At 40.0% G+C, this 25,474-nt stretch overlaps 1 protein-coding gene across 2 annotated transcripts; it reads left to right on the top strand.

Annotated features, from left to right (window-relative positions):
- The first annotated feature begins 10 nt into the window (after window positions 1–10).
- On the top strand, window positions 11–24,355 carry LOC124805275 (immediate early response 3-interacting protein 1). 2 transcript variants are annotated; one of them, XM_047265787.1, is made up of 4 exons: window positions 11–120; window positions 204–337; window positions 6,964–7,065; window positions 24,086–24,355. In XM_047265787.1, exons 2-4 carry the CDS (start codon window positions 247–249, stop codon window positions 24,139–24,141), a joined length of 249 nt encoding a protein of 82 aa, XP_047121743.1. In that variant the 5' UTR covers window positions 11–120; window positions 204–246; the 3' UTR covers window positions 24,142–24,355. The 2 variants fall into 2 exon arrangements, with proteins under 2 accessions (XP_047121743.1, XP_047121742.1); XM_047265786.1 differs by having other exon boundaries at window positions 22–337.
- The last annotated feature ends 1,119 nt before the right edge of the window (window positions 24,356–25,474 follow it).

Raw genomic sequence — 25,474 nt, 5'->3', positions numbered from 1 at the left:
CAGCTCGCACTGCTCAGCTGTTCGATAGATCGCGCCAGTGTCGATTACAAAAGTACACGCGCAGTAATTACATCTTGTTTCTTGATAATTTGGTTTGACAGAATCAGCGGGCTGTTGAAAGTATATGAGATAAGCGTTTCCATAAAAGCACCTGTATTCGCCGTAAGGGAGACAGTTGTTATCACAGAATTTGCACATTGCAGGGCAGAGACTGGAGTGTGCTGTTGACGATTGTTTAACATAGAGATGGCGTTTACATTGTGGAACTTGTTTGAAGCCTCACTACTCTGCTTAAACGCCGTATGTATCTTGCACGAAGAGAGATTTTTGGCAAAGAGTGAGTATGGTTTTTAGTGCTTGGACATTATGAAAGGTGGTGGAAACTGACGTTATACGTAGGATGAAAGTTATGTTATGATTTGTTACTTGTAACCAGAACTGGAAAAAAAGGGAAATATCCAAATAACTAACCCAAGTCGCGGTCGTATGATGGATGAACTTAACTTCACATAACCTATAATTTAGTCAACTGAAGAGAAAATGTGGCACAGTACATTTGTGATGCATTTCTTCTCTATTTTGGCATTACTTCATGAGGTAAAAAGAAAGTTAAAAAAAATTCTTCCAGTGCTTTTTCCTAACCCAAAATTTTCTCTACTGCTCTCCACTCTGTCTTGTTACTATGAGATAAATATTTTCAGTATTGCTATTCATTTCACTCTTTTTGTATAGTCTATATCTTCTTGAAAATTGTAACTTTTTGGCTGTGTAATTCTTATCTCAATATGTCGTACTTATAATAGGCACATAAAATTGATATGAAATATTACCACGAGTGTTAACAAAAAGCATAATAATAGTTTTAATACTTCATAGTCTCTCCTACACCGAAGCTATGAGAGTATTGTCTGATTGTGCCGAGTCTAAATTTTTGAATGGTAAAATTTATTGTACTTCAAGCTGTTCTGTCATGCTGTTGTCAGATATGATGAGCTGCTTAGTGACAGCTCTTCTATTTTTTTCCCTCCCTTTTGTTGTTCCTCTGTCTTCTATTCTCCAGTACCTTTTGAGTTGTATTTTTCTCCTGTGCTTGATGAAAATGAGAGCTAGCATTTTGTCACTACATTTATTACTAGCCATGAACCTGATTCTTCGAAATGCAAGAGGCGCATAGTGCTACACTTCCCCTCCCCTTCCATTTTTCAGGGGGGAGGGGGGGCATAGAGTATCATCAATCAGCAGTGTTTCCCTTAATTTTCATAACTCAGACAAAGGACAAAGTTCATGAACTCGCGCAAAGCTCCAAACCTTGGTACCAGAAACTTCACTTGATTGATTTATCTTAAATGAAGTCCACGATACCACAAACCCATAAGTGCTCCAAAACTTGGTATCAGAAATTCCACATGGCCTACGTAGCTCAAATAAAATCAGTGAGATTGCAAAACTACATCCATCTTGGTAAGTCCTGTATCCAACACTACTTGACCCTTATAGCTAAAACAAAGCTTGTGATACCACTGGCTCACCTCTGTGGGTAAGACAAATTTGACAGTACCTACCAATCACAAGCCAACACAGATACAGACAAAATAAAAAATCATAAAAACTGTGTTTCCACCAATTTAGATATTAAAAAAACAATAATGCGCATAAAAGCACTTGCCATACATACTGCAACAAAAAATGAAAGCATAAAAACATACTTACCAAGCTGGCTGCGCACAAATCTAACAATAGGAAATATGTGTTAATACAATCTCTTTGGGTGGCCAGCCTATACTTCTCAGATCAGGAACTCCTCCAGACAGAATGCCATATGTTGAGGCACTGACAAAGCCACGTATTGGCACCTGCTCCAAGGTGTAGCAACTTTGGTCAATCTCATTCCTTCTCTACAAGCATATCACTTCACATACTCTAAAGTTCAACTGACTATAAATTATGTGAGGCTCCTAAAATAAAGCACTGAATTCCCCTATATTTGTGTTTCATTTAGTTGTTGTTGCATTATAGTTTAGTGAATGATTCATACACTGATTCCTCTCTTGAGTGTATATAATAAAAATGTTATGAGCCTTAAAGGACTACATCCATCTTCAGCCATCTCTTAATGATGGCAAAAAATTTACATTATATTAATTACAGAGCTCAGTGACAATGTTTATTGTTGTTGTTGTTGTTGTTTACATGGAGCGCAGGGTGCTGGTCGTCAGTATGGATTCCATCATCCTGCAGTTGTTTTTGCCACCAGTACATTGTAATGATTGGCCTTACGAAACTCCACCTCAGTATAAAAGTGCAAAGCCACTTCATCACATTCTCTTACATTTCACGTGAAACAGAAAACAAAATTGGATGAATATTTTGGAGTAAAATTAATATAAATACATATAAATGTAAATTTATAAATATTTACCTGGTGCCAATCAGATGGGAAAGACGTAAGTGTTACTGTCAATATTTAAAACACTACTAGGGTGCTATCCCAGTATGACACGGTTTTCAAATTACTTGAAAAGTATCTTACATCCATATGATACTGTCCCAAAATGTAACTGACCCACCTCCCTGCTGAGCTGATGGGACCGCATGACTGAAACATGTTGGAACATGTTCTCCTCCACATCCTTCTACAAAAATGCTAATAGATTCTATTCAAAATGTTTTTACTTTTTAGAAAGGGCTACCTATCAAAGTTATTAGTTACAAACTTTTTTTGAGCTGTTTATGTTTATGGTTTGACTTTAGTTTGCTTTTATCTCCAACATTCTCAAGTTATTTGGACACACTATGTGAATGTTGCTAATTCTGTTAGTCTTTAGTTGATCTATACTAAAAGTATTGTTGGATCTGTGCAACAGATACCATCAGTGTAGACATGCACTTTGATATTTGGCAGTATAGGAAGCAGTAAAAACTTTTTAGCTTTTGCATTGTTGACATCAGATCTTGGGGCACTTAATACTAGAGAATCATAATTTTAATTGGCATACGGTTCACTACTCAATGGTGAATGCAGGAAGTTGGAACAATGAGATAGGTACTTGAACAGGGCATTCAAAATACTGTAAGGATCTTTTTAAATTATTGTAAATTGTTTCGCCCTATATGCACCACTTGGTGTCTTTCAAAATCCGGCTACAGTATCATTATGTGTGACAAAAAGATTTGTTGTAGCCTGAATGTAAAGGTACGTAAAAAGGTCAGTCAGCTTTTCAAGTAACTGATAATACATCTTGTGATGTCAAAGTGTAAAGGTAACAACGTAGAAATTGGAAGAAGCTAAACAAAAATGGCATCTGAGTGGGGAGAGCTCTGGCTGCCACTGACAAAATGAAAATGCTATCATGTTAGAAATAGAAAGTCCTCAAGGAAATGAAATGGTGGTATAGTTTGATCTGCTGTGTGTGGGCCTGTTTTTGACAGTTTAGAGTCTATGCTAGGTGGCAAAGCCTTTACACATCTTTAAGTACAGTAACCAGGAATTTTGAAACTGGGTGTTTAATTGATTGTGGCATAATTTGCAGTTGAATTCTGTCCATAGAGGGTCATGATGGTCTATTATTACCACAGCAGCCTCATACACTCTTTGTAAATACTGTGAAATCAAAAGCATTGTGCAAACAGTTTCTCCAGCTATAATGTACCTGTAAGATCTCAAATGCTCATTTGAGCTTGAATTATTATTGTTGTTATTATTATTATTATTATTATTATTATTATTATTATTATTTACATAGGCACTATCTCAGAATTTGGTCATTTCATTAGCTCTATTCACTACCCTTCTTAACTCTGTTGAAGAAACCATCTGTTTTAGACATTTTATTCAGTTTCTCACGTTTGACATCAGGTCAGACTTGTGACACGTTTTGAGAAAATAAAAGAGCTTGCAGAACAAGGATTTTAAAGTGAACGTCTACAATGTAAGTCTGTACTGTCAGAATGGAATTAACAGTGCACTTCCCATGGAAAAAAATCTTGACAATGATATTTTAAAGAATTCTGCATTTCATTCAGTTTGGTTAACCATTTCCTGAAATAATTTGTCCTTTTTAAGAGTCACAAGGAAAACAGCTGTTACTATTTTCATCCTAATGTTAATGAATTCATAAAATGTCAGTCAGGATGGTGATTAAATCATAAAGGGAGACACGAATGCAGTTGTAAGTGAAGGTAGAGAACAGAAAACAAGTGTGATCCTAAAAAGCAAAATCGGGGGGGGGGGGGGGGATTTGTAAAATTTTGGATGACCATTATTTAATCATTGTGAATACACCTTATGAGAAACCCTTCTTGAGAAGAATGTGTACATGGAAGGTTCCAAGTGATCAAATAGACATCTTAATGACTATATTATTGTAAAACAGACACTCTGGGGACAAAGTAAGGGCTGCAGCAGTTATCAAATTGCTGTAACCTAGTATTTGAAATTGCAGTTGACAATTATGGAATTAAAGGAAAAGCACCTAAAATGTTAGAAACAAGTCAAAGGAACATCAAATTCTGTAGCGAGAGCATGTGGCGAAAGAAATAATTCCATTTAAAGAAGTTACTTGTGTGAAGACCAATTAAATGATCTTATAAGAGATATTATAAATCCAGTAGTAAAAGTACTTCACGTGGAGAAAAAAAAAAAAAAAAAAAAACATATCAGAAGCAGCCATAGATAAAAAGAGATACTTGAATTATTAAAGTGCACAACAACAATACAGTTCGCTCAGAAATGAAATTATAAATGAAATTATCTGGAAATGAAGAATAGCTAAAGAGGAATGGATGGGAGATGTTGGGGGGGGGGGGGGGGGAATCCATCTGCTGAACATTGATTAGTTCTCATGTAATGGGACAGTGGAAGCTGAAAATAGGTGAGGATATGAAACAATACCGGTAGAAACATCATTATCCAGGAGAAATTTGGACTCACATTTGGGAGGACAACGGTTGAAACCTGCATCCGGCCATCCTGATTTAGGTTTTCCATGATTTCACTAAGTCAGGCAAATGATAGGATGGTTCCTTTGAAAGGGCATGGCTGACTTTCTTCTCCGTCCTTCCCCAACCTGATGGGACAGATGACCGTGCTGTTTGATCACCTCCCCTGAATCTACCAACCAACCACGAGAAACTAGGCCAGTTGGAAATGAGAGCAAGTTGCGAGAAGATTATAAGGGAGATAAAATACTCTTCATGAATTCATCAAGAACAAATGCCAGTGTATTGATTGATAAATACCCAGAGGAGCTCAGGCCAAAGGCAGAGAAAGAACTGTTCGACCTCATGAATAAAATTAATCTAACTAGGGCAGTTCTATCTGATACAATCATTCCACTTTCAAAGCAAGCAAGAGCAAGCAGATGTGAAAATTACCACAGCTAGTCCAATATCACATAAAAGACAAACAACTCCAAGAGTACTTTATCAAAGATAGGAAATGAAAATTAAAAGTATATTAGAAAAGGACCAGTTTGGTTTTTGGAAAAGCAGGTGTACTGAAGCAGCTAACTTAGGACTGTGGTTGCTAATAAAGTGGATTTAGGGAAAAAAATTGTAAAATGAATTTGTAGATTGGGAAAATGTGTTTCATAGTGTTAAAGGGAATGAAATGTTTCCCATTCTTAAGCAGTTTGGTATAAACTACAGTTCTAGAAAGGTGGTTCCTTTCTATATGTGAAGGAAACTGGAATTGTAAGCACCAGCAGAATTGGACAAGAGGCCAAAATAAGGAAAGATGTAAGACAAGATTGCTCATTATCACCACTGATTTTTAATTTGCAGCTATAAGAGGATGTGGGGGACGTAAAGGACCATCTCAATGTGGGTGAAAAATCTGAACAGTAAAGTTTGGTGATGACATGCCAGTAGTTGCCAAACGTGGACAAGAACTGAGTTGGGTAGGTCATGAAATGGAGTATATGCTCATTGCTGGCCATAAAATGTACGAGAACAAAAAGAAAACTTAAGTATTGATGTGTGAAGTAGGCAGACATGTTTGGAAACTAAACTTTAAATATGGATTCCTGAAGAGGAGGATAAATTGTGCCCTGTCTGAAGTAAAATAAATAAAGAAGGAAAACACAAGAAAGACATAGTAGCAAAAATTGCCCAAGACAAAAGGGCTTTCTGCTAAAAGAAACAGCCAGTAATGTCCAAAATTATAAACCTATAAACTAAGAAAAAGAAAAAAAGCTGTATTTAGCACAACTCTGTATGGGTGTGAAACAAGGGCAGTGCAGGGAACAGAAAAGAGATTATTAGAAACGCTTGAAATGTGGTGGTACAGTGCAGGTGGATTGATGAAGTAAGGAGTGAAATAGTTTTGAAAATAGTCAACAAGAAAAAAATGTTTACTGAAGAACATATTGAATTAGAAAGAGAAAAGGGTTGGGCACATATTAAGATTTGAGTTGTTACTGAAACAAACACTGAAATGAAGGGGACAGCTGGCCGCGGTGATCTAGCGGTTCTAGGCGCTCAGTCTGGAACCGGGGGACTGCTACGGTCTCAGCTTCGAATCCTGCCTCGGGCATGGATGTGTGTGATGTCCTTAGGTTAGTTAGGTTTAAGTAGTTCTAAGTTCTAGGGTACTGATGACCACAGATGTTAAGTCCCATAGTGCTCAGAGCCATTTGAAGGGGACAGCTTGCAAGTGACGATATGTTGAGGTCAAAACATCGTTATGGATAATGATGACAATCAAGCCATTTCTGTCAAACTGGGAGTTGACAGTGCCGATGGTGGGAAGGTTACAGGCAAGTGATCAAAGACTAAAATATAATTAAATACTGAGCAGGATGTGTTTTATTGTTAGTGTTGTTTAGGGGTGTGTGTGTGTGTGTGTGTGTGTGTGTGTGTGTGTGTGTGTGTGAAGCACATGTGCTACTTAATAGCTTTATACTGTCACATTTCCAAATTACTTGTGGTGGTGTGTCTGTTAATAAGATTGTAAATTACTTTCAGTTGGCTGGAGTGTGAATCAAAATGTCCAGGGGTTCGGTGAACAACCTACAGTAAAATCACAGATTTTGAACCTTATTCGTTCTGTGAGGCTTGTAATGAGAGGTAAATATAAGTGGTTTTTTTCCAGTAATATTTTGGATATAATCATAATTAAAATTTTTTTTATAATACGAGGGTGATTCAAAAAATGAAGTAACAAGTCCTGTGAGAGTCATTATGTTTGACTAAGCATTTACTCCACTGCTATATTTATCTGTTGGACCTGATATAAAATAAATGATGATCTAGGGCTAGGATCCACTTAACAGCAGCCTCTTGAATTTTGGCGTTGGTACTTTCGGTGGAAACAGGCCTAGTGCTTCTTTAACAGTCCAGATACATAGGAATCACTTGGTGTAAGATATGGGCTGTGTGGATGGTGTTCAGTATGGTTTGTGGGAAATGTTGATCTAAATCACACATAACTGAGGCTTTATGCAGTCAGGCAACAGCACTAAAATTTTGGAAAGCAATACCTGTTTACTCTGAATGCCGTATGCAAACATTCTGGTACTGAACAATAATTGGTAGCTTTCACAGTCACTCCATGTGTGTCCCAAAAGACTGTGGCCACAACTTTCTTTGCTGAAACTTGTTTCGATCTTAATGGGGGATGGAGATCTCTCCATGTCGTTGATGTGTTTTTCCAGGTGTCACACAATGTACCCACATTTTGTCCCATTTGGCAATACAGTGCAAGAATGGAACACCTTCCGCATGATAACACATTAAGTGCTAAAAAGACAACACCATTGTATTGGTGTATTGTCATCAGAGAGTTGCTGCAGTACCTATAAAGACCACATATGGTAGTACAGTATTTTGTGCACAACATCCACTACACTGCCAGTGAAAAGATTCAGTTCATGTGCAATCAGTGCCTTATGGCTGTGATGATCAGCTTGAATCTACCATTTAAAAATGGTCTGCGTTGTCACCCAAGGTGGATATGCTGACCATTGTGTATCTTGCATGTCTGTTCTGCATTTATCAGATTCCTTTCACCAAAACCTCACCTGGTTTCATTTCATTGCACTTGCTCAGAATACTTTCTCAAGTTGGTGATGAATTGCAGCTCCAAACTTTTCTTTAAATTCAAATGACAGCCAGAAAGTACTACCATATTAATCAACCTACTATGTTCTTCTCTGTGTCAACAGCTGGATACAATGTATCACAGGGTAAGTCCTTAGTCTATTATTGTGTTTTAGTATACACAGATGCTGTAAAACATAAGAGCTGATATGATAAAAGCATTCTGAAAAAAACATTTTGAGAGAGAGATGATCATAACCTAAAAAAATTATCCACTTATGTCATCATTGAATAAAAAGATCTGTAATAACATCTGCTTTCAGTGTAATAAATAACTCATTAGTTTTTGCCTCTCAGTATTAACATGAGAAATTCAAAAACAACCAAGACTATCAAATGTGAGGTCTGTTAAGTTCCTAGTGCAATATGGAATTATCTTTTGGGGAAACTCTCTCTGTAGCAGTTGTACATTAAGTATACTAAAAGAGGCTGTTCATGTGTTATAAAACAGACAGCATTAGTGTCTTCATGGTATTCAGTAGAGAAAAACTTCTTAAAAACTCTTCTGTATGTTGAAATATGGAATACAGTAATTTACCAAATGAAGTTAAAGAATTAGAAATACCAAGAAATTTCTATGTGAATTAAGAAAATCTATTTGAAAAGAGCTTGTACAATTTAAAAAAAATCATCAAATGACTTAGGCTACAAATAAAAATTCTCTTACGTATTTATGCTTAATAATTTGTGCTTAATGTCTTTTAATTTCTGAAAGTGTGTATTTATGAACCTCCAGCATTATGCAGGAAGAAGCTTTGATAATGCACTGTAGATTAGTTTGTGTATGTGACTCAGTATTGGCAGTTGTGGCTCTTTGCCAATATACTTGTTGTATAGTACTGAAAACATTATTTTCATTAACACTGTTTTCCCTTCATTTCACTTACTGTCAAGAAAGGCATCCAGCTCACAGATTTTATCACTTACTTTTATATTTAACTGAGATAAGAAACAACATTTTGTGTCTTCGATACTGGATTAGTCAATCAAATCTTTTACTTATAAATTTTACCAGGAAGACATATGCAATAATACAAAGTATACAAAAGACTTTACATTACATTACTTTCTTTAACTAACTGTATGGTGATAATGCAAAATTGTTTCAACAATTATGTTTAAAAAATGTCTGGTATGATGAAAATGATAGTAGACTATTCCATGCAGTATCGGTAACAGATAGACAAAATAACAAGAATAGATATGGACAACTGAATTACATACTTTCATTAAAGCTGTTATTTGTAATTATGTCAAAGTTGTGGAAAGAAAGATCCTTTATTTGCGGAGACTAGTTTTGGACATGATTTCCATTATCAAAATATTGCCTTCATTAGAGGCGAACATTTTTTAAACGCAACTGTTCAGACAATTTTGCATTATCATACAGTTAGTTAAAGAAAGTAATGTAACGTAAAGTTCTTTTGTGTACTTCGTATTACAGCATAGGTCTCCTTTTGAAATTTATTTCTTACCGTTTTTGTCTCTTCAGTTAAATGTAAAAATAAATGATGAAATGTGTAAGTTGTATGTCTTTCATGACAGTAAGTGAAATGAAGGAAAAACAGTGTCGATGAAAGTAATGTTCTCAGTATTACAGGTTGACTTTGCTAAATGGGTACAAAATGCAGAAAATGATCGCTCAGACGATAAGGAGCAAAAATGATTATATGGATATACGGTTGGAAATGCATTCCAAGGGAGATACATCCACATCTTTTTGACAGTGTAGATTGAAGTTGTTGAAAGTACACAGGAGTACACATCAGGGAAGTGGGAATGTTCTGTCTGTACTAAAGTTTTAGCTCCACACTCAAGAGGGCAATGAGGTAGAGAACAGTTGTGTTGTAGCCACATTACCCTCCATACCGCCAAAGGTGTGTCTTCTAGCAGAAAAGATGGTGTTACCTGCAGGAAGTGCATATATGTCTCGTCTGTGAGGTGGTTGCCAATAATCACCAACCACACTGAGGCTACACCATTGTTGATAGTTTGCTGCCACCATCCCATGGGGATCCTCTGTAGCCCCAAGGTTAGTGTTGTGAAGATTGATGATGCCACACCTCAAAAAGATAGCCTAACTTGTGAACAGGATGAGTGACAGAAATCCCAGCACTGCGGTGGTGTGTACAATGGACCAGTGACAAAACTGTTACTGTGGGGTCCTGTAGGTAATAAGGTCTCCGAGCATTGCAAGTGATACAGATTGTGGCAGTTGCGGAGAATGCTGGTGGGCCACCTGCCTGTGCCTGGTGCTGATAGGAGGATCACTCTCGAGGTTTCTTTAACTTCACCTTTGTGTGAGTAGAATTCCTTTGGAACACGTTTTCAGCCATATGCCCATATAACATTTTTTGCTCTTTATCCACTCTGGCATCATTTCCTGTTCTCGTTCATCAAAATCATATTGTTTAGTTAACTTTTTTTGGAGCTGAGAAGAAATTGGCAGAAATTGAAATGGGTAGGAAAAATGGTGTTAAATAAATGTGGAGAAACAATGAAAGATGAGTGAATATCAGGAGGGAAAGGGAGAAGGGGTGAGGAGGGGGGGGGGGGGAGAGAGAGAGAGAGAGAGAGAGAGAGAGAGAGAGAGAGAGAGAGAGGAGGGGGGGGGGGGAGATATGCTTTGAGATAAAGGGAGTGTGATCTTGTGTAGTCGTAAGTCACCTCCCCACTAGCGGCCTCAAACTCTTTGACTGGTTTGTGGAACCAATCAGTGCAGCATTTTTGTTTCCCTTCCCCATGCTGCAATCACCTCCCTCTCTTCTGCCATTTGATGGTAGTGTTTCACGAGGGAAACAAATATTTTTGTTGGTGGTAGACTAGATTAATTCTAATAAAACGTGTCCAATTTTTATTGATTAGGGAGATACAGCTGTAGACCACAACCCAAAGAAATACAGTAGGTGTTAAGCAAAAGCAAATGATTAAGATCAAAGTTGATTTCCATAAATTTGACCTCTGACTTATGAGCACTTTGATGTGAGCACTTTGATGTGAGCACTTTGATGTGAGCACTTTGATGTGAGCACTTTGATGTGAGCACTTTGATGTGAGCACTTTGATGTGAGCACTTTGATGTGAGCACTTTGATGTGAGCACTTTCAGATTCTCGTCTACTCCCCAGGGGGCTTGCTGCTCTTCGGCGTGTTCGTGCTTGGCTACTACGGGCCCCAGCCTTTGCAGCATGTTTTCCCTTCCATGCTGCATGTCTATCCTGTTGCTGTTCTTTTTCTCCTCCTTGAACATGCCTGGGCTGTTTTTGGAAATGTAATCTGCATTTTCAGTAGTCAATATCAGAACACTCTCCACTGTTTTTATTCCTTTTTCCTTTCTTCGTTCAACTTCTCCCATCCTTCCTCCGCTTCGACGTTTGAGGTTCCTCTTTTCTTCTTCCTCCCTGTATGCTCCTGAAGGCCGACCCACGTGTATTGACGCATAACAGGTGACTGAGTAACATGTAATTCCCAGCCCCAGGTCAACAGGTAGGGTTTGCATGTTCCCCCTTGTACAGGCCAGGCCCAGGGATGGGTGATTGCCGAAGCTGTGACCTTCCCAAATTGCCAATTGCTTCCCCTGTCAGGAGTTCGTGAGGTGTGATCTGAGGTGTGAACAATCACCTAAGGCGGATGCGCCCCCCTCTGAAGGGTGTCCCCAGTTGAGGGAGCATGCCATTGGAGACGCTGGCAGTCATGGGGGATTTTCTCACAATGAGCCAATCGTCTTCACTGTGAAAGGCTACAATATGTAAATGGAATGAGACTAACAATTCAAAGACCCTCCCAGCTGCACCACGGTTCCTCATGGTTTTACGTACAGAAGATAGTCAGTGTTTTGCTATGGTAAATCAGTTGATTATTCGGAAAGGTGTTGATACAATTGCTGGCCGTGTAAAATCCTGCTCTCGTTTGCGCAATGGCACTCTGCTTTTGGAGAATACTTCTGATTCTCAAGCACAACAACTGTTCGCATCGAGACCCATCAAACGCTCAAACCCATGGTGTTATTTACACTAGGCTGCTCAATGGTCAGACTGAGGCAGAAATCCAAATGTACCTCTCTGATCAGAGTGTCATTGCAGTCCATTGGGTGATGAAAAATGCCTCATTAGTGCCCACACACGCTCTCTTTCTCACTTTTGATAGAATTGTTCTTCAGTCAAAGATCAAAGCAGGTTATGAAGTTACCACAGTCAGACCGTATATTCCGAACCTTATGTCATCATTACAACCACACTCAAGAATCTTGTCGACACCCAGCCAAATGTGTAACCTGTGATAGGGATGCACACGAGGGTGACTGTCCGCCTCCTCCTCCCCACTGCATCAATTGCAATGGTGACCATGGCACTTCTCCCTCTATTGTCCTGTGTATCTCAATGAGTGGGCTGTTTAGGAGATCCGGTTGGAAGAGGAAGTGTGCCTTATGTGGTCACTAACAAGTTGTTGACTAGTCGGAAACCCTGCTTTCTACCATCTGGCACCTACCGTACTGTTCTTGCTGCATCTCACTCCAGGCAGACATGCGACCTCAGATTTAACAACTTGGTTGTGAAATTGCCCAGCATCATAGTTGCATCATCATCTCCTCCTCCAGCTGCGCAACATGCCACCAAACTTTTGCCTCACAGGGCGAAGTCACCAGCCAGACAACTGGCAGGCCGGAAAGGACAGAAAGAATACTCATGTGAAGACTTCTTACATCCCTCTAGCCAACCAACATCCAAGTCATCCTCTGCCAATCGGAAAGGCTCTAAGAAGTCAAACAGTCTTCTCCTTCGCCAACGTGAAGGTGCCCTTCGATGGTGTCTCCATGTTCGCTCTCAGCCAGCCACCCTCTGTGTCACTGGTGCACACCACCAACCATTTTTCTGCCCTGCACTCAGCAGGCTGACAGAAGGAGAATGCCGATGCTTCTGTAGATCTCGTGGAGCAGGATCCTCCTGCCTCTGTGCCCTGTAGTAGCGAGTCTTAGAAGGTTAGCACTCGGCAGCCACTGAGGGGAGCTGCTGAGGTGACACCCCTTCATTTTTTCCTCATCATGACTCCTCCAATGGACCATTCGCAGTTCTCGATTGAACAAATAGGGTTTACGGCTGCTCTTAGAATTGCAGCGTCTGCTTGTACTCTGCCTTCTGGAAACAAAATTGTGTCCTCACAAACGCTTCAAGCTCTTGAGTTTCTTCCCAGTCCATTTTGACCTTCCCCCTGAGGGCGGCATTCCATCTCGTGGGGGAGTTATGCTGTTCATATAGGATGATATTAATAGTCAACCCACCTCCCTGACTTCCCGCCTTCAAGCTATTGCAGTTTGCCTTTTCCTTCCTCTCTTAACATTTTCCCTTTGTACCGTTTTCATTTCTCTGTCATTCAGTGTCACTAGGGCAGATATCCACCAGTTTATTCAGCAGCTACGTCACCCCTTTCTGCTGCTCGGTGACTTTAATGCGCAGCATCCTCTTTGCGGTTCTCCCAGAACATGTCTGGGTGGTGCCCTCTTGGCTGACCTTCTCAATCAACTTAACCTCTTCTGCCTTAACACAGGAGCACCCACGTTCCTTTAAGACTCCACACACACTTATTCCCATTTGGACCTCTGCTTCTGCACTGCCCAGCTTGCCCATCGTCTAGAGTGGTCCATTCTCTCTGACATGTACTTGAGTGACCATTTACCATATGGTACCCATTTGCTGACTCCTACCCCACCTACATGCATGCCCAAATGGCAGCTTACTAAGCCCGAATGGAGGCTTTATTCCTCCCTGGCAACCTTTGACAAATTTTTCCCCAGTTGTGATGACCAGGTAGAATATCTTACAAAGGTTGTCCTTACTGCTGCATGCAGAATGTTCCATTCTTTGCACTTCCTCTTTACCTCGCCAAGCCCCGGTCCATTGGTGGACTGAGGCTTGCTGTGACACAATTTGCATGCAGAGATGTGCTCTCGGCATTTTTAAGTCATCCTATGATGGCAAACTGCATTCAATATAAACAGTTGCATGCACAGTGTCGTCACGTTCTTTAGGATAGCAAAAAAAGCTAGCTGGATTTTATTCACTGGTTCTTTTAACAGTTCCACACCCTCTTCTGTCGTGTAGGCCAACTGCCGACGGCTCTCTGGAACCAAGACTCATTTCCCAATTGTCACTCTGACAGTAGCATGTGATGTCATCACGGACCGTATTGCTATCTCCAACACCCTGGACTGCAATGTTGCAGAGATTTCGAGGACCTGCTGTATCACCCTGCCTTCCTCCATCGGAAATGAATGGAGGAGGCTCAGGTGATACCATTCTCTCCTCAGAATCGTGAGTGCTACAATGCCGCCTTTACTATGAGGGAGCTAGATCATGCTCTCACTTCATCCCTATCCTCCGCCCCAGGGCCAAACGACATTCCCATTCAGATGTTGCAGAACCTTTCTGTAGTGGGAAAGCACTTTCTGCTTCATATGTACAACCACATCTGGGCAGAGGGCACATTTCCCAGACACTGTCGTGAAGCCACTGTCATACCCATACCTAAGCCCAGTAAGGACAGACACCTTCCTTCTACTTCCCACCTCATTTCTCTCACCAGCTGTGTTTGCAAGGTGATGGAACATATGATTCATGCCTGGCTGGTATGGTAGCTCGAGTCTCGCAATTTAGTAACCACTGCACAGTGTGGATTTTTGAGCATGCTGTTTTGCAGTTGACCATCTTGTCACTTTGTCCTCCCATGTCATGAACAGTTTTCTGTGGAAATCCCAGACTGAGGCAGTGTTTCTTGATTTGGAGATAGCTTACGACACCTGCTGGAGGACTGGTAGCCTCTGTACTCTCTATATGTCGGGTTTCCATGGCCACCTGCTGCGTTCCCTTTAGGAATTTTGAAAAGACAGAGTTTTCAAGGTACATGTAGGTTCTGCCTTGTTGGACACTGTTATTGAGGAAAATTGTGTTACTCAGTGTTCCGTCCCGAGTGTAATCCTTTTTTTTTTTTTCTCTATCGCCATTAACCCTGTAATGGCCTGTCTCCTGCTGGGCATTTCTAGCTCCTTTTCATTGACGATTTTGCAATCTATTGCAGTTCTCCATGGACCTGTCTCTTTGAGTGGCAGCTTCAGCTATGTCTCGATCATCTTCACTTATAGAGAATTGACAGTGGTCTTCGTTTTTCCATTGACAAAACCATTCATATGAATTTCTGCAAGTGCAGTTGGTTTCTTCCGCTGTCTTTACATCTTGGGCCTGTTGCTTTCCCGTTCATGCAGTTCCTGGAGCTCATACTTGATAGGAAACTTTCTTGGTCCTCCCACATGTCTTACTGGGCAGTCTGCTGTATTGGTCCCTCAATGTCCTATGTATCCTCAGTGGTACTTCTTGGGGAGCAGACTGAACCACCCTCCTCCATTTGTGCTGGTCCCTTGTCCATTCGAAACTAGACTACAGGTGTTTCGTTTATGCATCTGCACGTCTGTCCATCTTACACCTTCTCAATACTATCCACTATGCTGCTGAACTACAGCTATCCTACCGCCATGACTTTCTCCTCAGTAGATATGTATGCAGTTTGTCTGCCATGCGTGGGCGCCCATCCTATGCCTCCTTCTTCGATGAATCCTTTTGTCGCCAGTATGGGGCATGTCCCTCTTCTGTTACCTCCTGGAGTTCGCTTGTGGCTCTTGCTCTGGCAGCTTAACTTCATGCTATCTGCAACTTCACCACCTTGGCTTCGTGCGGTGGCCCATGTTCACCTTGGCCTTCATTCACTTCCTAAGGACACTACTCCAGTCTTGGTCTATCGCCTTCAGTTTCACAACTTATGCATGGAACTTCGCGATAGTACCTTTATGTACACTGATGGCTCTCGGACTGACCGTGGTGTCATGTGTGCCTTTTTTCATTGGCAATGACGGTTTTCAGTGTTGGCTTCTGGAACATTGTTCAGTATTTACAGCAGAGCTCCTCACGCTGTATCAGGCTGTGCAGTACATCCGGCAACACAGGTCTTTATATAGCGTCATCTGCTCTGACACTCTGTGTCCTTCAAAGCCTCTGTATGATGTACACCATTCATCCCTAAGTGCAACAGGTCAAGGAAAGCTTTCACTTGCTCATTCTTGATGAGCCACTGTGATGTTTATGTGGGTTCCTCGTCATGTCGGTCAGAGTGGAAAGGAGGCCACTGATGGTGCTGTGAAGGCTGCAGTCCTTGTACCTCAGCCTGCTAGTTCTTACATTCCCTCTGATGATCTGTGTTTTGCTGTCTGTCAGCAGAGGGTGTCACTTTGGCATCAGCATTGGTCCTCCCTTCATGGGAACAAGCTCCAGGGTTTTAAGCCTCTCCCAGTGGCTTGGACAACCTCCTCTGTGCCCTCTCGTCATGAGGAGATCATTCTAACTTGGTTGTGTATCGGGCACTGTCTCTTTGGCAATCACCATTTGTTAAGTGGTGCTCCCCCACCACTTTCTACTCATTGAGCTCAACCGTTGTTTGCCCACGATTTCCTAACAAAATGCCCTTTACGTTCTTGTTCACGCTTGTCATCTGTGTTATTGGCCGTTTTAGTGAACGAAGCGTGGGCTGTCGACCGCATTTTACGTTTTATCCTAGCAATGTCGCGAAGGCCATTTAATTTTGAGTTCAAGACCTCCACTTCTCTCTGGTGTATTTTATAGACCTTTCTCCATGTCCCTGTTTTTAGCTACCTTCTCTTACATCGATTGGGATTAACGTGTAGTCGTTTTTAACTCTTCTCTCTCTCTCTCTCTCTCTCTCTCTCTCTCTCTCTCTCTCTCTCTCTCTCTCTCTCTCTCTCTCTCTCTTTTTTTTTTTTTACAGGTCTGACATGGGCGCAAATGACCCTAGTTGTTTCTGCACCCTAAAACAGAGATTTTTGTGTAGCTGTTCTGAAGATTATCTTGGCATTCTTTTATGGGGACAGCACTGTTCATAATCTGAACAATCAACTTGTCTCTCTTGTTTGTTGGATTCCCCTTTCAACCATCCCCACTGGCTAAAAGCTAATGGGGTAAGTTTAGGGGAGCTTGGTGAACAAGAAATGTATACATTTGTGCCAGTCCACGTTCTGGTGAACAATAGGTTTTGATGGTGTCACCTAACAACTGGAATGTGCTGGGGCCTTGTCATGCTGGAAGAACATAATTATCCTTGTATCCAAAGAAACCTCTTCCATTAACGCTGGAACAATCCAGTAGAATTGGCCGATGAATAACAATCACACTTGATAAATTCAGTTACGTAAATTCAAGCATAGCTGCACAACTTTAACTTTAAACAAAAATGACAATTGATAAATGAAACCATAGTACCTGGAGTACCAATACACAATATGGAAACTTACCTCTGTAACCAGTACAAACTGGACAGATTTTATACAGAATGTTTTATTCAAATTAGTTTATACTACAATCACCTTTACTATTCCTCCTGAAACAGCTTGTAGATCTCTTCAGCTGATATTGATCTCAGTCTTACTTTTTTACATTAACACTTTTGGATTGGTCTCTGTGCTATTACTCTGCCACATATTCAGCATATTAAAGTTTGGTTTGACTCCCTTCTTTCATCTACAGTTAGTGATTTTGATGACTTCTGGAGGTAGTTACCTGTTCAAGTAATGTGTGCTTGGATTTAAAGTTTTCAGTAGTTTGAATCAATTTTAACCACATTTGTCTGTAAGTATTTAATGTAAGGGTGCTCAGGAGCTGGTAGTTCAGTGACCCAAAACCATACATAAGCATAATCACATTCATTTTTCCAAATCTGACAATAGTTTGGGAGGAACATCTTTTATAGAACCCTGTCTGTGGTGCAGAACAGGTACCTTCACTTTCTTACTATATGGATAGTTACTTTGCCCAAAAAGTAAAGGACTAGCCATTTTGAAACTGTGGAGCCCGAAGGTACCCAAGAGAGATTGGTACTTGCACTGTTCATCCTGAAGCTCTACCTCCTTGTGCAAGCCAAGGAGAGTATGCAGATTATTTATTTATTTTTATCTTCCAAGGATCATCCCACAATGATGTAAGAGTTGTTATGGTTGTACAGTAAGAGTAAATAGCTCAAAATATAGATATCTATGGAATACTTTAATATGCTCTATAAGGATAGGACAGTGGTCGGCCATTACCTTGACGAAGGAACCATAATGGCATTTGCATGAAGTGATCTTGGAAAACCATGGGAAACCCGGTTGAGGATGGCCGGACAGAGCGAACGCCATCCTTTGAATATGTAAGTGTCTTTAACAGCTGCACTATATGATTCACTCGGTCTGTTATACGATGTTGTTAGATTTACACACAACTATATTCCGATCATTAGTAATATAAAAACATAGCTTTGCTCTTCACTGCTGCACACAGTAAGGACACCCATTCAGGTATGCTCTGTGTTTCCTTCCCGTCATTGCCTCTGTCCGTCGAGTTGGGAAAAGGGGGGGGGGGGGGGAAGCAATAAACTGTGCTCATGTATTGAAATGTGACAAGTTCTGTAGTTAACTCCTTTGTTTATTACCCCTTACTCTGAGTCCTTCAAGTAACCTTTAATTGCGTAGTATGCAGTGGTTGCGAAGAATGTTTTAGCTGCCATTCTGAAAAGACATATTTCTATAATCTTTCATTTCCTTGGGCAATGTATTTTAAAATTTTATGCCCTGATAAAAGATACTGTTATGATGCGGGTTTTTTGTTTATATATAAAAAATTGTAATTCCATACTGGTTCTAATTCCACAATTATGTATTAGTGGGATAGTTAGCAGCTTTGTGATCCCAGATATGCACCACATGTTGGTAGGTGTACTCACTTGGTGGAGTAAGGATGCCCAGCTTTCTGAAACAGTTCTTTACATCATGCCTGTCTACTACTTCTAGTTATTATTCTTATGGGCCTTTATGAAGTTTAAATATTGTATCCATATTTTGCACTTTCAGTACCTAGAAAGACTTCCACAGCTAAGAATTGAGGGTACATAGGACTAGTATGTCACTTCAAGATATGTCATTTACAAAATGATGATAAAATTCTAATAACATAACATGCTGACATCTTTTTATCCAGTATCTTTTGTGGCACTGGGAGTCCTAACAGTGACCATTGATCCAGGTGGACACTGCTGTGGGTGGTGAAGCTTCTGGTTTGTGCAGGTACCTCTCTTGGATTTAAACTATATGATATCAGTGGATGCCCATCTGCTGGTGCAGCTGGAGACTGTTGATCCAGATCTGGCATCACAAGACAAGAGAATTTCACATAGGACATACTCCTCTCAGAAACTAGTAGACCAGTGAACTAGCCCTACTCAAATGAAAATAAAATTGCACATTACCCTGTTCAGTAGACTGATTGCCCTCCGAACATGAAATACAAGCTGGGAAATCCTCACAATAATTCAGATTTCCTGAAGAGGTGGATGGTTGGCACATTAATAAATATGGACAATACACCTACCCTATATAAACAACATATGATCGAACAGCAATTCAGTTTTACCCCATTTCATCTTTGCTACCCCAAACTCCCAGTACCTAGCTGTATCACAATGGAACTGCCATGGATAGCATCCTCTTCTGGCTGGATTCAAGCAACTAGTATCCATCCCAATGTGCATTCATTGATTTATACTTTTTATAGGAATCACAACTAATTGCTGAACATCTGTTGACAGTTCGACAATGCTGTGTGTCCAGTAAAAACCTCACAAATATAGAATGGTCCACCACTCAATCTACAGTGAAAAGGTACTGCTGGCATGTGATCTCAAAGCATATTATTAGAGTACACTTAATTACAGTAAGAACAATGTATATCGTCCACTTGATAGAAATATACATTACAAGGATTTTGGATTGGTGAGCAGTGCAAATATGGACAACAGAGCCAAAGTATTTGTAAAACTCCTTTATTACCTAGATGTGTGCCTGATGAATAATGAACAGCATCTCACTTTGTAGTGTTGCACGTGATACATTCAGTCTGTAGTTGCTGCCTGGAACCAATGGACAGAGGCACACTCACGATGATCTGAGATAAATATCCCATCTTCTTGTTGATTCCACATTTCCAATTTACCAGTGTGTTTTCACAGTGGTCCTTGAAAATTGCAGACTTGCACGCACATACCTCTGCTGCGCAAGTCGTGCTAAACAAAATGTATCGAGTGCAAGACTCTGAATATCATTCTTCAAGCTACAAAAAATGACAATGCCTGTATTGTCTGGATCACTAAATCCAAGTTGGTTTCCTGGTGGTTGCAATAAATGTCTGACACAGCTAAAGATTGGTGATGAATCTACAGTAGTAGATGACGGCCCTCAACTATCAGCTTAATCCTATTTAAAGTAACGAGGATGAGATCGTGGTGCTCTGCCAAACAGTAGTAAAAAATCTTTTGGCAGCACCATTTTGGTTCACTCACTGGACGTATTCAGACAGTTCAACTTCAGGACAACTTGAGGGACCCAGTCAATATTTACGAAAATTGAAATACTTCATACTGATACCCAGAAACTCGCTGAACCCCCTAATGACATATTACACATGAATGTCGACATAAGTAGGACATTCAGCAGTACATATACATAGTCTTCTTCCGCACATAATCTTGAAATATCCTTTGGGCAGATCAATACAGATAGCTCCATAGATTGTGTTAAGTTGGGCCTTCAGATGCCCATAGGTTTTTTAACCTCATTCTCTGTTGAAGGAATTTAGCATTTATACAGTGAAATTGACAGCTGCTTTCCAAGCCCTCACTTACATCAAAACTCACTCCGTCTATGAAATTTGTGTATGCAGTGACCCTCAGTGCTCCTATATAGTTATTGTCTTCCTTTGTATTCAGAATGATGGCAGCATTCTTGGAAATGCTGCAGAGATGAGCTAGTTAGGCAGCTGTTGAAACTGAAACACACACTCTCAACCCCTAGAACTGATTTTGTGATTAATTTACAATCATCCTATGTTTCTGCTAGTATGGGGAAAGTGTGTTGGGTGTGTTTTCTGCCGTAAGTTTCTTTCACAGGGGAACCTTTTGATGCACCTTTCTAATACTGGCATCATTGACACCACCTTTCTGTTACACTTCTGGGCGTTGTTTTTTAGGGTGCGAAAACAACTGAGGTCATACCTTTAGAACACCTGTAAGTAAAAAAAGTTAAAAATGACTATACGTTAAGCCCAATCGACAGAAGGAAGGAGAGCTAAAATAAGGACTTCTTCTTGGAGAAAAGTCTACAAAATACACTGTAGAGACAAAAGGTTCCAAACCAAAGATTAAATGCTCTTTGCTGTATCACAACAGATAAAAAGTAAAATGCATTGGACAGCCCATGTCCTGTTCACTAAAATGGCCGATAACTCAGACGGCAAACATACACTGGAACGTAAGTGGTTAAAAAAAAGGGACATTGGGTCAGGAAATGGTGAAGTGTAAAAAGTTGATGACAATGAGCACAAAGTGAAGGTGGATCACCAAGTAACAAAGGGCGATGGCTAAAAAGGCAGTGTCCAATATGAAAACTATTTAAAATTATGTCCTTGCAACATGAGGGCCGAGAGGTGGTCAGCAGAGCTGTTAGGAGAGGTTTAATTCCCCGGAGCTTGTTCCCATGAAAAGAAGACCAGTTGTGACACCAAAGTGATACCATCTGTCAACATATGGCAACATGGAGACCAACCAAAGGTATGGAAGAGCTAGCAGGCTGAGGTAGGACTACTGCAGCCTTAACAGCAGCGTCAGCAGACTCATTTCCAATCAGACTGACGTGACCAGGAACACACATGAACATCACAGTGGCTCCCTCAGCAGTGAGCAAGTGGGAGCTTTGTTGGACCTGTAGCACTAAGGGATGGACTGTGTACAGCATACAGAGGCTCTGAAAGGCACTGAGAGAATTGAAGCATATGGCAGTTGAAAAGTGTGTCACCATACTTGCTGGATGGCCTGGTAAAGGGCGAAGAGCTCTGCTGTACAAATAGTGGTGTTCTGGAAGCCATTACTGAAAATGACAAAATGACAAAATGCCAATGACAATGGCACACAAGACACCATGGTTGGTCTTGAAGTCGTAATTGTACATGAAGTACACCAAGTAGCATGAAGCCAAGGCAATGTGGGGTTCACACCAACTAGGAACAAGGCAGGTAGCACTGAAGTTAAGCTGGGAGTTGCAGGACTAATAACCTTGTCTTTAAGTCTCATTAATCCACATTCATTTATTCTTGAGTTGCCTATCTTAAATGTTGTAAAGGTAGAACTGTTTGTGTTTTATTTGGCTACCTGGATATAAAGACTTCTTTGCTGCACGTTGTCATTTATCGTTAAATTTTGTGTAATCCATACATATAACAAAAGTGTGTGTGTGTGTGTGTGTGTGTGTGTGTGTGTGTGTGTGTGTGTGTGTGTGTGTGTGTGTGTGTTGTTTTTGTTTCTGTTTCTCCGCAGCTCCTTCTAAACCAGTGGACCAATTCCAACTAAACTTGGTGTGAATGTCTTCTATTGTCATCAATAATTGCTCTGGGGGCAACCACCTATCTACCATAATTCTGTCTGAGATATGATGTCATAAACAATGAGATGCGTGAAAAATTGCTGCATTGTGCATCATGTAAAAAATTTATCACTGATTTGCTACTAGCTTTGTTCACAACACATTTTGCAGCCAGTATTCACATGTTCCCCTTTTAATGTTACTTCATCCACCTGTCCTAATACCTTTTGGGTATGACCAATTTCTGCTACTCGTCTTCTAACCTAAAGTGGGCAAAGTGAAGAAGGCGTAGCTGAATTAATTGACTTAGCTTTTTGATGTTGAAGTTTTGACGATAGTCTCCCAAGCTGCCACGTCTTCTTTGTGTGCAAGCTTGTGAAAATAGGTTCTGGTAGTAGTTTAAGTTGACGTTTGCCTTTAAATAAATAATCTTGGCCCTGATTTCATTTTCTATCACAAGGTTTAATTCAAGATGCTGATATACTGTCACAACTGATTTAAATATTTACATATATTAGTGATGACAACAGTTTACAGAGTGACCCTCAGCATACATCCGCTTCCCAGCATCCATGTCAACCAAATGGCAATCGTATACTTAATTTGATTTGGCCGTGTTTTCAAGTGGCTGGTTTGCAGTTTTGTTTTTTTCTACAAACAGATTAAATCTGTTGTATGTTCCGTATCAGGATTTGCAAATAATAAAAGTAATTTTGGTGTGAATAGTTCTGTGAGTCAGCTAAGCTGAATTCAAAATTATGATGCAATTTTCATATTTCAAATTTGTCTATTTTGTATTTGGGATAACTGACAAAAGCTACGAAGCATTTCAGTGTCTTTTGGTGAGTGTACTTACAAAATTATATCATTGTATGACACACAGTTCAGGAGATTTGACATGTTAAACACTGAATTGCATGAAAAAAAATTGCATCATGCATTAAGTTTTAATACAATTACTTTTTAGTACTGAGACACTCCCACAGTCAAGTCAACTTAAAGGAAATCCTGACACCTGGCAGCACTTTTGATAGCTTTCAATTGTGAAGTGCAAAATAAATGTAGATGAAGACAATGGCCGTCTTTAGAGGCATGAAGAGGCGTTACCATAAAGACATTAGAAAATCACATTGTAGACCTGCGAAACAGCTGTGCCCAGTGTACAGAAACTATTTCATATTTTCAATACTGTTTTCGCAAATACATGGAAATGAAAATGTTTTGCTGTTACATCACAAACACAGTTTATATTGTTTTTGTTTCTAATAGAAAATTGGCAAAATTAATACCTAACATTACTGGCTTTGTTAGCTAGTGTATTATAATTACAGACATGAATTTGTTGTAATTTTAGGTGCCAATTTTTATGTTTGGATGTAAAATTTAGTGTGGAATCTGTTAAACTTGTGTGATTTTGGAACCTCCCTTAAAGATGTTTTTGGTTAGCTAATTTGAAGCAATTTTTAATTATGTGTATTGTTTATTTCAGTTCCTTTAATTTTCCTCAACATCATAACAATAGTAATAAAGCTGCTTCTTGGATGACATTTGATGGAAATGTAATGACGTGAAACATCTGAACTGACTTGTGTGCAAAAGAACAGTGCTTTTGGGAAATGGCATGGATTGCAGTTTGTGTGTATGTTGAAGGAAGCTAATGATCCATATAAGATGGACTGTTGTTTCTGTACAGCTGTTGTTTTGGTATAGCTTATTGAAAATTTCCCTTTTATGAATAAAGATATTTTTATACTTAAAATATTCTTAAGCTTGCCTTCCTACATCAAGTAACACATAAGAAAGAGATTAAGTGATTAAAGTTGTGTAGCTACCCTTTAACGCGTACTGGGACAGGTAAGATTCCATGCTATATCTCAGTTGCTAATTTTTTTCAGTTTTGTGTGTAATTTGTATAGCAGTGCAACAGTGTGAACTCACAGCAGGTGAAAAGAAATACATTTTACATGGAGGAGAAGACAAACTATTTATTAACAGCTAAAATGTAGACTATGATGATCATGAAAGAAATTTTAACAGAAATCCAGGATGAATGTAACATTATTAGCAGAGCTGCTGAGTCGCAGATAGGCACAACAAAAAGACTGTCAGAAATGGAGATAGAATGAAAACACACACACACACACACACACACACACACACACACACACACACACACACACACACACACACTGCAGTCTCTGGCTGCTGAGGCCACACCAGCCTCAGCAGCCAGAGACTGTGTGTGTGTGTGTGTGTGTGTGTGTGTGTGTGTGTGTGTGTGTGTGAAGGGGGGGGGGGGGTTACCTCTGACGAAGGCCTTGTTTGAGCTCATTTTCTGACAGTCTTTCTGTTGTGCCTATCTGTGACTCAGCATCTCCACAATATGGTGAGTAGCAACTATCCTTTCCACGAAAGAAAGTTCGATACTTGTTAATCCAAACTTACTGGGTCTCTGACAAATCAACCGCCATTTAAACTAAAAAATGCGATTTCAATTCAATTTCTTGGATCTTTATTGCTTTTAGTTCAGTCAGTACACAGTTGCACCAAATTCCCTGTAAGTGTGTAAGAACTAGGCGCTAAACTGATGATTGGTGGTACTACAAACCATTGTTGCCAAGATGTACTATTTGTGACAAAAGTTGATTTAAATCAACTTAAAATGAACTAGTGACTTGCCTATAACTTCACGAACTCAGCACTAAGTCAACTATTAACTGCTAAGTACTGCACCAACTGTATTTGAAAGTAAGTTCCATAGCCTGACTTAAAAAGAAGTATATCATTTAGGAAACATTATATAAAAATGTCCTCGTCCTAAGTGCTGATAATGAAAATACATCACTGTTCAACAAGCTGGAAATAACCATAAGTCCTG

This window comes from Schistocerca piceifrons, chromosome 7 (assembly GCF_021461385.2).
Source record: "Schistocerca piceifrons isolate TAMUIC-IGC-003096 chromosome 7, iqSchPice1.1, whole genome shotgun sequence".
Classification (NCBI taxonomy): Eukaryota; Metazoa; Arthropoda; class Insecta; order Orthoptera; family Acrididae; genus Schistocerca; species Schistocerca piceifrons.
Note: the sequence above shows the minus strand (reverse complement) of the source record. Positions and strands in the feature narration are given on the sequence as shown.

Excerpts from the sequence above, each read along its gene's own strand:
- LOC124805275 (XM_047265787.1), top strand. The coding sequence starts at position 247 with ATGGCGTTTACATTGTGGAACTTGTTTGAAGCCTCACTACTCTGCTTA. Across the intron at positions 338-6,963 it reads AGAGAGATTTTTGGCAAAGA|TTGGCTGGAGTGTGAATCAA; the intron begins GTGAGTATGGTT and ends AATTACTTTCAG. Across the intron at positions 7,066-24,085 it reads TGTGAGGCTTGTAATGAGAG|TTCCTTTAATTTTCCTCAAC; the intron begins GTAAATATAAGT and ends TGTTTATTTCAG.